General features: G+C 44.6%; 1 protein-coding gene across 1 annotated transcript; it reads right to left on the minus strand.

Moving 5' to 3' along the window:
• Positions 1–456: 456 nt before the first annotated feature.
• On the minus strand, positions 457–10,478 carry LOC124647492 (transcription factor BHLH42-like). Its single transcript, XM_047187429.1, is given in 10 exon segments — positions 457–534; positions 670–881; positions 884–1,100; positions 1,210–1,595; positions 1,861–2,416; positions 2,484–2,540; positions 2,631–2,645; positions 3,257–3,353; positions 9,951–10,262; positions 10,381–10,478. Coding segments are annotated over 10 exon segments (2,028 nt in total).
• Between the last annotated feature and the right edge of the window lie 326 nt (positions 10,479–10,804).

Below are 10,804 nucleotides of genomic sequence, written 5' to 3' on the forward strand. Positions count from 1 at the left end.
GCCACCAATAATGCACATTCATCGGAACGCGTAGTAGCATATCGGCAGTTTCGCCATGAATCGCGGAGGGCAAAATAAAAGACTGACAGCTACTCCATGGATCGCGGAGTTACCTCCGTTTCAAGGAATAATACGTCCTCGTTTTACGTGTTTTTTGTTTGATCAAGAATTATTTCAAATAGATAAATATTGTTTGTATGAAATTAGTATCCTTAAAAAGTGTTTTTCAATACGAATCCAACAATACTAATTACATATAATATAATCAAGATTTTGTTGCTCAACTTTTATGGTCAAAGTTCGTCTTGAAATACGTGTGCGCCTTATTCCTTGAAACAGAGGTAGTACAACACTGCGAGTTGAATACTGTCAGTGCACACCTTATCATCCTACACTCATGTCATGTCAATCCATCAGTAAACATTCACGGTCGCTGTATTAATGCTTTATTATTGATCATCCTGATGAGATGATGAGATGGATTGCTCTCTTCACTTCAGAAATGCAGCTCCTCCTCCCACGCACCTCTCGCACCTGCATTCAGTCAACAACCCAATATTAATACAGTAGTAGTAATAACATTAAGACTTGGGACAGATCAACCAATCAAGAATAACCATGTACTCCACTACGAATCATGATATAGTTCTGCTGCGCCGAATAATTAACCTTGGCGCGCAGCTCGGCCAGCAGCACGCCGTCGTCCGACGAGGCCTGGACGGCAGTGACCTCGAGCCGGAGCTGCTCCTGGAGCGCCTGCATGATCCTCACCAGCAGGCCGCGCCTGTCGGGGCACCTCAGCTCCAGCAGCGCGTCGCTCTCGATGATGGACACCTGAACGTCCGTGGAATGCTGCACAACGGTCACAGGATCAGTGCTGCTGCTGCTGCTGCTCCTTCCAGGGCCGCCAGCTTCCGCTTCTCGGACGACGCGGCGGCGCGCTGGTCGCTGCGACCACGAACGCTCTTCGTCTCTGGCGGCCTGACCATCGGCGGGTCACCCTGAACCTGCCTGCCTACCCACGATTCCAGGTCCTGGATGCGCTTCCTCAGCTGCTTCACGTACTCGATCGTGTCGCCCAGTATCGAAGCCTTGTCATTCTGCATCGTTACACAACCGTGCTAAGATAACTCAATTTTTGTTAACAATCCATACAAACATTATCATTACTGAAATTTCTTAAACAAAAAATAAGTCTGAAGATTGTACCTTGGTAACAAAGGGTACCAGGGATCTCAGGATAATGAACCTCTCGTTCAGCTTTTCTCTTCTTTTGCGCTCCTGCAGGACATGGTTGCCGCTGAAATCGACCTCTCTTCGCATCCCGACCGTGCCGACATTGTCGCACCTCGGATCATCATGTGGCTTGCAGTGGCTACTGCAGGCAGCACTGAGCAGGACACTCTTGAGCAACCTCTGTGGGGTGGCTCTTTCAGTGATCGTGCGTCCAAGAATGGTAGGATGCCACGCGGAGAATGATGATTGGTGTGAGACAGCTAGGTATGATCTGATGTTCGGCTCCGCGGCTTGTCGGCGTGTGTTGCCGTGCAGGATCGACAAGACTGTTTCAGTGTAGTGAGCATTTTCAGGTGAGACTATTGCTTGGTTTTCATCTGCATAAAGAAAAATGGGGAACACAGAGCTCAGATGGTGGCCACGTTTGTAGGGGTGTTTGTGGCATATGCATTTTCCTTCTCCTTTCCTCATGATACATATCTAGATGAAGATGAAATGCCAATATCTAGATGAAGATTGAACATTTTCCTTAGCATCGATTCTTTTTGCAGTACTAAACATCAAGCAGACCATAGTGTAGTAATTTTTCAGCCCGAGGTTAAGTATGAAGCCCTTAGCATAGACCGAGAAATCGAAACATGGAGATACCTGACGATTGAGGGTAGCCAGTGCATAACTCCTCATAGAGAAAATGCCAAGACTGGGAAGGCTCATCCGCTTGCATACTGGATTGATTATTAATGTTCTGGAAAACCATTAGCGTTTGGACTCCATCACCCGAGTTGCTTGAACAGCCATCTCTCACCCTTTCTGACATCTCAAGCTGCATCAGCTTACTGCTCCCTATATTGTGTGTTGCCTGCTCATCATTGCTCACGATGTTCAGTGGAGCATGCTGGCAGTAATCCCCTGCCGTGTTCGTTTCTGAACCCGATGCACATTCTTCGATCTCATCATCGCCATCTTCCATTTCATTGTCCTCATATTTTGGGCTGAACTTTTTGGGCTCCTCCTTTGCCTGACCAGCATGTATCTTCATCTGTATTTGGAATGGCTGTAGATCAATGCGACTGGTTTGGTTGGACGTTGAATGCTCTGACATGGTAGGGATCATGTGGTTGTCTTGTTGATCCATGAAGATGCTCATTGCATACTGAATTAGGCCTATGTCTTCCTCCACCTGATATATGCATACAGTAGTTTATCCTCAATGTAATTAATTAAGGCATAGTACAATGTCAGTTTACCTTTTCTGTGGTCCCCATTTCCAGGACACCGTCGACAATGGGAATGCATAAGACTGTCTGCAATACATTTGAAGTGCGATGAATGGATATTACTGAAGTTTCAAGGTAAAAATTAATATAGGTAGTAGCTTTTCTTATAGGAAATACCTGAATTCCTGCACTCTGCAAATTATTGCCGCCAAATTTTGTTAAGCACCACATGAAAAGAGAGCCAAAAACGGAAAACTTAATATTCTACGGAGTATATTTATGAAAGAAGGAAAGGAAATATGAATGTTAGATATTTGCATGGGCTCGGCGATTAGGTTTTCAGTGTTTCTCCTTTTTTTTGTGGAGCAGCAGTGTTTCTCCTTTTGTCAGTATGTATTTGTTGTTACAGGTAAAGTCTTGGATGGAGGGAGTATGTTTTTCCACTGTTTCTACCTTCTTCATCAAGGTTTTGTCATGCTGAATTGAATATTTGAAACTGCAGATTATGCACCGACTAACCAAAAAATTATGGGAACATAAGAAAAGGGATATGCCCTGGCAAGTATATTGCTCTTGAGGAGACCTTGCTGTCAACTTCATTTGTATCGGCTTAGCTATTAGGTTCTCAACGTTGCTCCGATCCTAAGTACGCATTTTTTGTTACAAGCAAACGGTTGTGTTCTTTAACTGTTTCTACTTTTCTCCGTCAAGTTTTTTTGTCATGATGAATTGACTGTTTGAACACACAGAGATTATGCACCGACTAACCAATAATTCATGGGAAAATAAGAGAAGAGAAGTGCCTTGGCAAGTATTGCTCTTGAGAAGACCTTGCTGTCAACTTCATTTGCTCTACTGAGCCATACATGCCCTCCCGTTGCAAATGCCTTTCCTGGTAACCTGAAAACAGAATACGTGTATCAGCCATAACAAGGTAATTAATCAGATATTTTCTCCTCATTTGTTGTCCTCGGTGCGCCCGTAATTAAACAGAATACTTGATCCTCAATGTTATCCGTATGGTTACACACTGGATCCACGAGTGGTCTTACCTTCTTCCGGAGGCGCGGGCACATATGGATTCGGGCTATCTACAACTAGGGTGACTGGCAGCTTTCTAAAAGAATTCAACATGCTTAGGCACTTCATTTTAATTTGCTTTCTCTAGTTAGTTTTTATGTACACCATTTGTGGTACTTAAGATGTAGAACTTCTTGAACTTTGAAACTTTGCAATAAAACGGTTGTGTGCCTTAATTGATGCAGAGGCTGGAAATAGGCTCCCCATTTCGAAGAAAAACCGGTGCACACGTATACCAGATTCATCCAGAACATGGTAGCTTGATTTTAAACATAAGACTCGGAGAGCCCAGCTTTAAATTAATAAATCTATCAACCAGCTAGGATACAAGGTACTAAAACACACTATAGAACAAGTTTAAAAGAAACTAGCAAAACGCTACAAAAACTATAGAGGTTTGGAGTCGCAAGCAGAGCTACAAAAGACGTCAAGCCACCAAGAAGACATCTTGACTAAGCCGACGATCGTTGTTGAAGAGAAGTGTCAAAGCCACGGACACAACACAACCCACGCAAGCCCCTAACTTCCCAAGGCAACGCCTCCAAAGAGGAAAACAGCGAGAGCCTAGGGTCTTCTCCATCGTGATAGAGAAAACAACCAAGGGTTTCCCTCGGCCCTCGAAACCCGTCGCCAAGCTACTCCCTTGCGACCAGAAGCCGATGAAGAGGAGCTGCACTCGCCAACCGCCACAACCATCGCTTACCTCTGCGTGACCCGAGCAGCCACATAGAGCAGGAGCAACACCAGTAGACGTCACCCGTCGGCAAGGTCGATGTCGCCCACCTTCCAGGGCCGCCCCCCAGCTTCCAAGCACCCCCACGGCAGAGGTAAGCGACCGTCACCTTCAAACAAACCAGGATCCCCAAAGCCTTCGAACCGGCCAAAAACCTCATGGGCAGCGCCACCCGTGAGCATCATCCCGCCGGTTGTGGAAACCACGAGCACCACGCAAGCAGAGCACAAGGGAGGGGACGTGGAGGATCCCTCTAGAAAAGCACCTGGAAGGAGCCATCATCCGTGCTTCGTCCTCCGAGCCGCAGCTCCCCGCTCCAGAGTTTCCAGGGCCATATCCACGCAGAGCCGCCAACCAAGAGGTCACCGAGCCATCCGTCGATACCTAGGCCGCCTCGTTGTCCAAGCTTCTGATGCTGGCGAGCAAGCCGAGCACACCTAGCCGCCACGCTCCGCGATCAGTGTCGTGCCCCCGCCAACCGCAGCAGCCCGCGCCGCCACCAGCGCGCTAGGGGGAGAAGAGGCCCCACTGCCGCCACCCCTGGAGCTTCTACCTACGGTGCCCTCTGGCGGTGGTGAGGAGGATGGGTAGAGGTGTGGAGGGACTGTCGACGACCTGATCTTGGGTTCGCCTTGTCACTTGCGGGGGCGGACAGAGCGAACCGGTTTTCCTTCTATCCAACCGTCCAAAGATTCAGGATTTTCACCCGAAGAACATGTTCCATTGATTCAAACACACGAGAGTGGCGTCTATATAGCATGCACGGGAGGTCCCATGCATCCATCGGCCCTTCCTTTGCACGTAGACTACCTGTCCTAGTACTCTCTCCCATTATTTAGTACTCCCTCCGTCCACTTAGCAGGATTTTCAAGGCAAATTAGTAAAAGAAGAGAAAAAATACATTGGGAAGATGCAACCAACATATCTCTCCTCTTTAATTATTTCACCTCCAATAGGCGAAGTGGATGTATAAAATTAAGATAACATGTGCTAGATATTATTGGGTTTGATTTCCGTGTAATGAGAGAGAAACAACTTTTGCTAATTTAAAATGCATTGGGAACATAGAAGTACACTCTTTCATGGATAAAGTTTAAAGCTAGATGTCCACTTATTTATGGACGGAGGGAGTACATTGATTTAATTTTTAAGATTTGATTTTAAATAGCCATATTTATTGAGTGAAGTATATATCAGATTAACATTTCGTTTGATTTTGTGTATTTCTTCACATGATATCTTTTAAGCAATGCGGAAGAGGTGGGGAAAGAAAACCTACATCTACTGGATTTTAAAGAGCACTGCATGGGAGATTTCATTTCTCTTCAAAGACACGCCTTCAAGAAGAACATATGTGTGCCTCGCCATAGATACAGCCAGCTAAGCGCAGGTCAAGGTTTTATTTTGCCTCGAAGGTCTAGTCTACTCTCTGGTCGTTAAACATGTTTACCTCGATAGCAGGTTCTAACGCTCATCGTGTTCTGGAGAATGTTCTAGTCTACTCTCGGAGCATTATTTAGGCTGGCCATAGTGCTAGTATCATAGGTAGTATCATGCATCCTAGGCCCACAAAAATGATGATGTGGCATCTAATTAATGAAGAGAGATAGGATTAGAGTAACATAGGTAGATACTGTATCATAGCGCACGTTGCGAGAAAAGTAAATGCCAAATAGATCTTGTACATAGATTTACATTGAGATTCTACAAAATAATAAATTTACAAGTTTATGATACTACACTATAATACCACCCACTATAGAGCTAGTATCATAGACAAGTATCATATGCATGATACTAGTATATGATACTATGCACTATGACCAGCCTTAACCTGTTTACCTCGATGGCAGGTTCTAACGCTCTTCGTGTTCTGGAGAATATTCAGCCCCGTGTCACACAACAAATGAATAAAGTGCTGGCTAGTGAATTTATTAGGGAGGAAGTGATAAAAAAAGCACTAGATGGCATTGGGGATCTCAAAGCCCCGTGAGCCGATGGAATGCCAACAGTGTTTTATAAGTAATTTGGGGAAAAGTTGGGTGATGTTGTGGTACAGGAGGTTCAAAACGTGCTCCGAGGCACCAGTATACCGGATAGATGGAATGAAATTATTGTTTTGCTCATCCCAAAGGCTAGAGAGTATGAAAGACTTACGTCTAATTAGTCTTTGCAATGTCATCTACAAGCTAATCTTCAAGGTGTTGGCAAACCATTTAAAATGTATTCTAGATGAAATCATTTCTCGAAATCAGAACGCATTTGTCCCGGGAAGGCTCATCTCACATAACACTATCCTTTCCTATGAGATGTCCCCTTTCATGAAGAGGAAGAGGCCGAGAAAGAAAACCTACATGGCACTTAAACTAGATATGAGCAGAGTGTGTATGCCAGTGTACAATGGTCATTCCTAGAAAAAGTGATGACTAGGGGGCACCTGCAATCAGTTTGTGGAAAATGTGATGAAGTGTCTTAGAAAAGTGACATATAGGTTCAACGTGAATGGAAATATTACATGTGCTATAACACCAGGAAGAGGCTTCCGAGATGGTGATCCAATATCAGCATACTTATTCCTGTTATATGCGATGGGTTTCTCGGCACACTTATCCATTATGCAGAAGAAAAAGGATTTGCTCTCTGGATTTAAACTGGCGCCGTCAGTGAACCATTGGTTATTCACTGATGATTCCCTGCTCCTCATGGAGGCCACTGGATCACGACTGCTAGTGCAAATATAGTTATTGCTATGAGGCAGCCTCTGGGCAAGTAATCAACAGAGACAAGTCCTCGATCCTTTTTTAGTAAGAACACACCGAGACAACTTAAGACTTCCAGTATGCAAATTATTGGTCCGAAAGGCGGAGAGCCATGGAGGTCAATACCTGGGATTGCCAACATACATTGAAGGGATATGTCCAAAGGCATTTTTTCGTATGCGAAGGAAAAGATATGGAAAAGGACCATTGGTGGGAAGGAACGGTTTTTGTCAAGAGCTGCCAAGTAAATTCTAATCAAAGAGATAGCGCAACTCATACCAACTTATGAAATGTCATGCTTTGATCTCGCCAAAAGCATGTGTGACGATACCGCCAAGTTGATTTGCCGGTACTGGTGGTCCCAGATGGAAGATGAACACAAAGCACATTGGGTAAAATGGAAAGATATAATGAAAGCGAAGTGCGAATGGGGTCTCGGAATCAGAGTGCTGGCTCTCTCTCCCACTCATTAGAACAACGATTTAAAAAGGGACCATATATGTTGGAAGTCACCATCATGATGGTTAGTTGTTTTGAAATTCATATTTTGAGCAAGTTTTGGGATTGTGAAACACAATGAACCAGTGTGTAGAGAACATTTCCATGATTATTTTTTTAATCTTTAGTACCAAAAGCAAGCATGACGTCTATGAACATAAAGGCCCAGGGTATGGAATCCTAGAAAGAGACTAGCCCAACTTAAATGAGATATGATAGCTTCTTTATGGTCTAACATTCTTGCCAATACATTATCCTCATTCTGTTCCCTATTGTTAAGAAAAGCGAATTACTATTCTCATTAACAGCATTCAACCATCCTGGCAACCATAGGTTTCTACCTGCATTGAAAGCGGGGCCATTCGTTGAAGATAAGAGTATATCGAACCCATATGTCGTCTTGCCATGAGCAGATTGTATCCATTGGGCAAATATAGGTTCGATCAAGATTTGCTTTTCTGGAGTACCAAAAGCAAGCATGACGTCGTTATGAACATAAAGGCCCAGGGTATGGAATCCTAGAAAGAGACTAGCCCAACTTAAATGAATGTAAATGAGAAGGCCTTATCTTCAAATATCAGGTTCTTTGGGACGAGTTTAGTTATGAGCCTGCTTGCAATTTGTATCTGCCACGTGTTTCGTAAATAAAGTACCACCGGGGTCTCCTAGACCCCTCCTTGTGCAAACAAAAAAGAAAGGTGTCGAGGTACTAAGATGTGGCATCATCTGGAGAGTAGGAGATGGGTCTCGCATCAGGATCTGGTCCGACCTCTCGATCCCAGCGTGATCTACAAGATGCCCGAGTACTCCGAAGGGTAACTCGAAGTTGAACCTGGTGGCGCGTCTACTAAACCTAGAGATAGCAAGCTGGATGAATGATCTTGTGTGACAATCGCTCTTACCAAATGACGCATAACAGATTCGGAAAATTCCTATATGTCACACCCTACATGATTGTGTTGCTAGTCACCCTGACTGTAGGGTGTTTTTTCAGTTAAATCAGCGTACAAAACTTATATGTCGGCAATGGCAGGCAGCTTAGTTAAATGTGTGTTTGGGTAGTGAATGTGAGAAACATATCTAGAACGGGTTATGGAAGCTAGATTGCCCTCCTAAAGTTCATCATTTTTATGGCGGTTTGCCCCTGAGCGCCTACCGTCGAGGATGAATATAGAGAAGACACATGTGACATGTTGAGCTGGATACGAGGTGTTTGCAAGGCTATGTTTGAGAGTGGGGGGCATTTCTTTGTGGCATGCAGTGATGCATCAAAAGTATGGTCAGTTCTATTATTGGACCAAGTGAGACGACGACTCCAAAACCATAATGAGCAGAACTAGGCGATACGTTATTTCTTGTATCTAGTGTTATAGAGGTTTGTTATGCATCATCATGTTTGAATGTATTTGACCACACTTCAAACTTGTATTAGACGTGTTGGAAAAAAATTAGGAGAAACGGAAAGTTAAAGTTTTGTATCTATTTTTTAATACCAGGTTTCAATGGGTTTCACAATCCGTCGTGATGTTTCATTGTGTTTTGAAATTCAGATTTTGAATTTTACCGAAATAAAATCTATTTTGGACCTATTTAAAAGGTATCGTCGAAATAAATACACAGCTTCAAGCCGGATTATTAGTCTGATACTTATTCCAACATATATGGTCCATTTTTAAATCGGTGTTCTAATGAGTGGGAGAGAGAGTGCTAGGTATGTGTGGAGAGATTCTTGCATGTGTTTAATTGGGTTTCAGAATCCATCATGATGCTTAGTTGTGGTTCGAAATTCATATTTTGAATATTGTCAAAATCAAATCTATTTTGGGATTGTTTAAAAGATATTTTTGTAATAAATATGCAGATTCAAACGGGTTATTAATCTGATACTTATTCCAACATATATGGTTCTTTTTAAATTCGGTGTTCTAATGAGTGGTAGTGACCGCTAGGTATGTGTACAGATATTTTTGTTTGCCTTTAATTGGGTTTTACAATAGATCTTGGCGGTTCATTGTGTTTCAAAATTCAGATTTTGAATTTTGTCAAAGCAAAATCTAGTTTGGGCTTGTTTAAAACATATCACTGAAATAAATACACAGTTTCAAACGGGTTGTGAATCTTTTTTTTTTTAGAACCCGCAGAAGCTCCGTGCGTCATTCCATTAAGCATCAGGGGAACGGGTTGTGAATCTGATACTTATTCCAATATATATGGTCCTTTGGGATATAAGAAAAAAAAAGGCAAGCACATACTTGGGGTTTAGCCACACATCTTTGCATGTCTTGATTGCTGCAGCACAGCATGGAAATGTTCCGGTACGTAGTTTTTGTCATGGCTTTTTAGGTAGCTAGTGCTTGAATGTCTGGCCGTACATGTTCTGCATCAGCAGGTAAGGGAAAAGCTGCAAATGTACTGCGTAGCACTTACCCGACGCCGGGAGAGAAAGAGTAGGAGGCACACATGAGGTAAAACCACTCCGTCTCCGTGAGGTCCTCCGGCGCCAGGGCCGCGCTGGGCCGCCGCGCCGCCGCCTCGTGCGCGCCGGCACCGTGGACGTCCCTGAAGCTTGTCCCACCGGCCGCGGCTTCCCTGGCCAGGGAGTCGAAGAGCTCCCGCAGCTGCCGGCTGCGGTGGTGGTCGGCTGCCTCCGCCGGCGCCGGCGCCAGGGCGATGGCAGGCTGCACCGTCTTGCGCGTCTTGATTGCGCCGTTGTAGTGCCCCTCCGCCCACACCAGCGCGCTGCCATTCCGTAAGCTCCCATGTAAACCAAAGGAAATAAACGAGCTTTGTGTTGATGAGTGAAAAGTGAGAGACGGAGCTAGAAGTTGGCGGTGGTCTTGTAGAGCAGTACTAGTACCCTTGGTCGGGGCAGAGTTGCCAGAGGAGGACGTACGTCCACCGCAGCCCCTGCGCCACCGCCTGCAGCGACTCCTGCACCTCGCCGCTGCTAGCCATGGCCACCACCGGCCTACTGCTTGTTGGAAGAGAGAGAGAGAGAGATAGAGAGAGAGATTGGAGGCGTTTAATGTTTGACTGGTGGCTGCACCAGACGGCTCAGCGCGAGGTCGCTCACGTGGGGTAGGAGGAGGACCGGTTTTTCACTTCTTTTCTTCTTGCTTGTGCAGAGACATATTCACACAACACATAAATAGTTCAATACATATTACATTCACTTGTACGGATATTTTGTTCTTACAGAATAAGGCAAGGGCACTAACTACTTCTACTGCCTTAAGCAAGCACAGAGAGAGTAAGATGAGATTTCCAAATGTAGCGCTGCA

This window comes from Lolium rigidum, chromosome 4 (assembly GCF_022539505.1).
Source record: "Lolium rigidum isolate FL_2022 chromosome 4, APGP_CSIRO_Lrig_0.1, whole genome shotgun sequence".
Lineage (NCBI taxonomy): Eukaryota > Viridiplantae > Streptophyta > Magnoliopsida > Poales > Poaceae > Lolium > Lolium rigidum.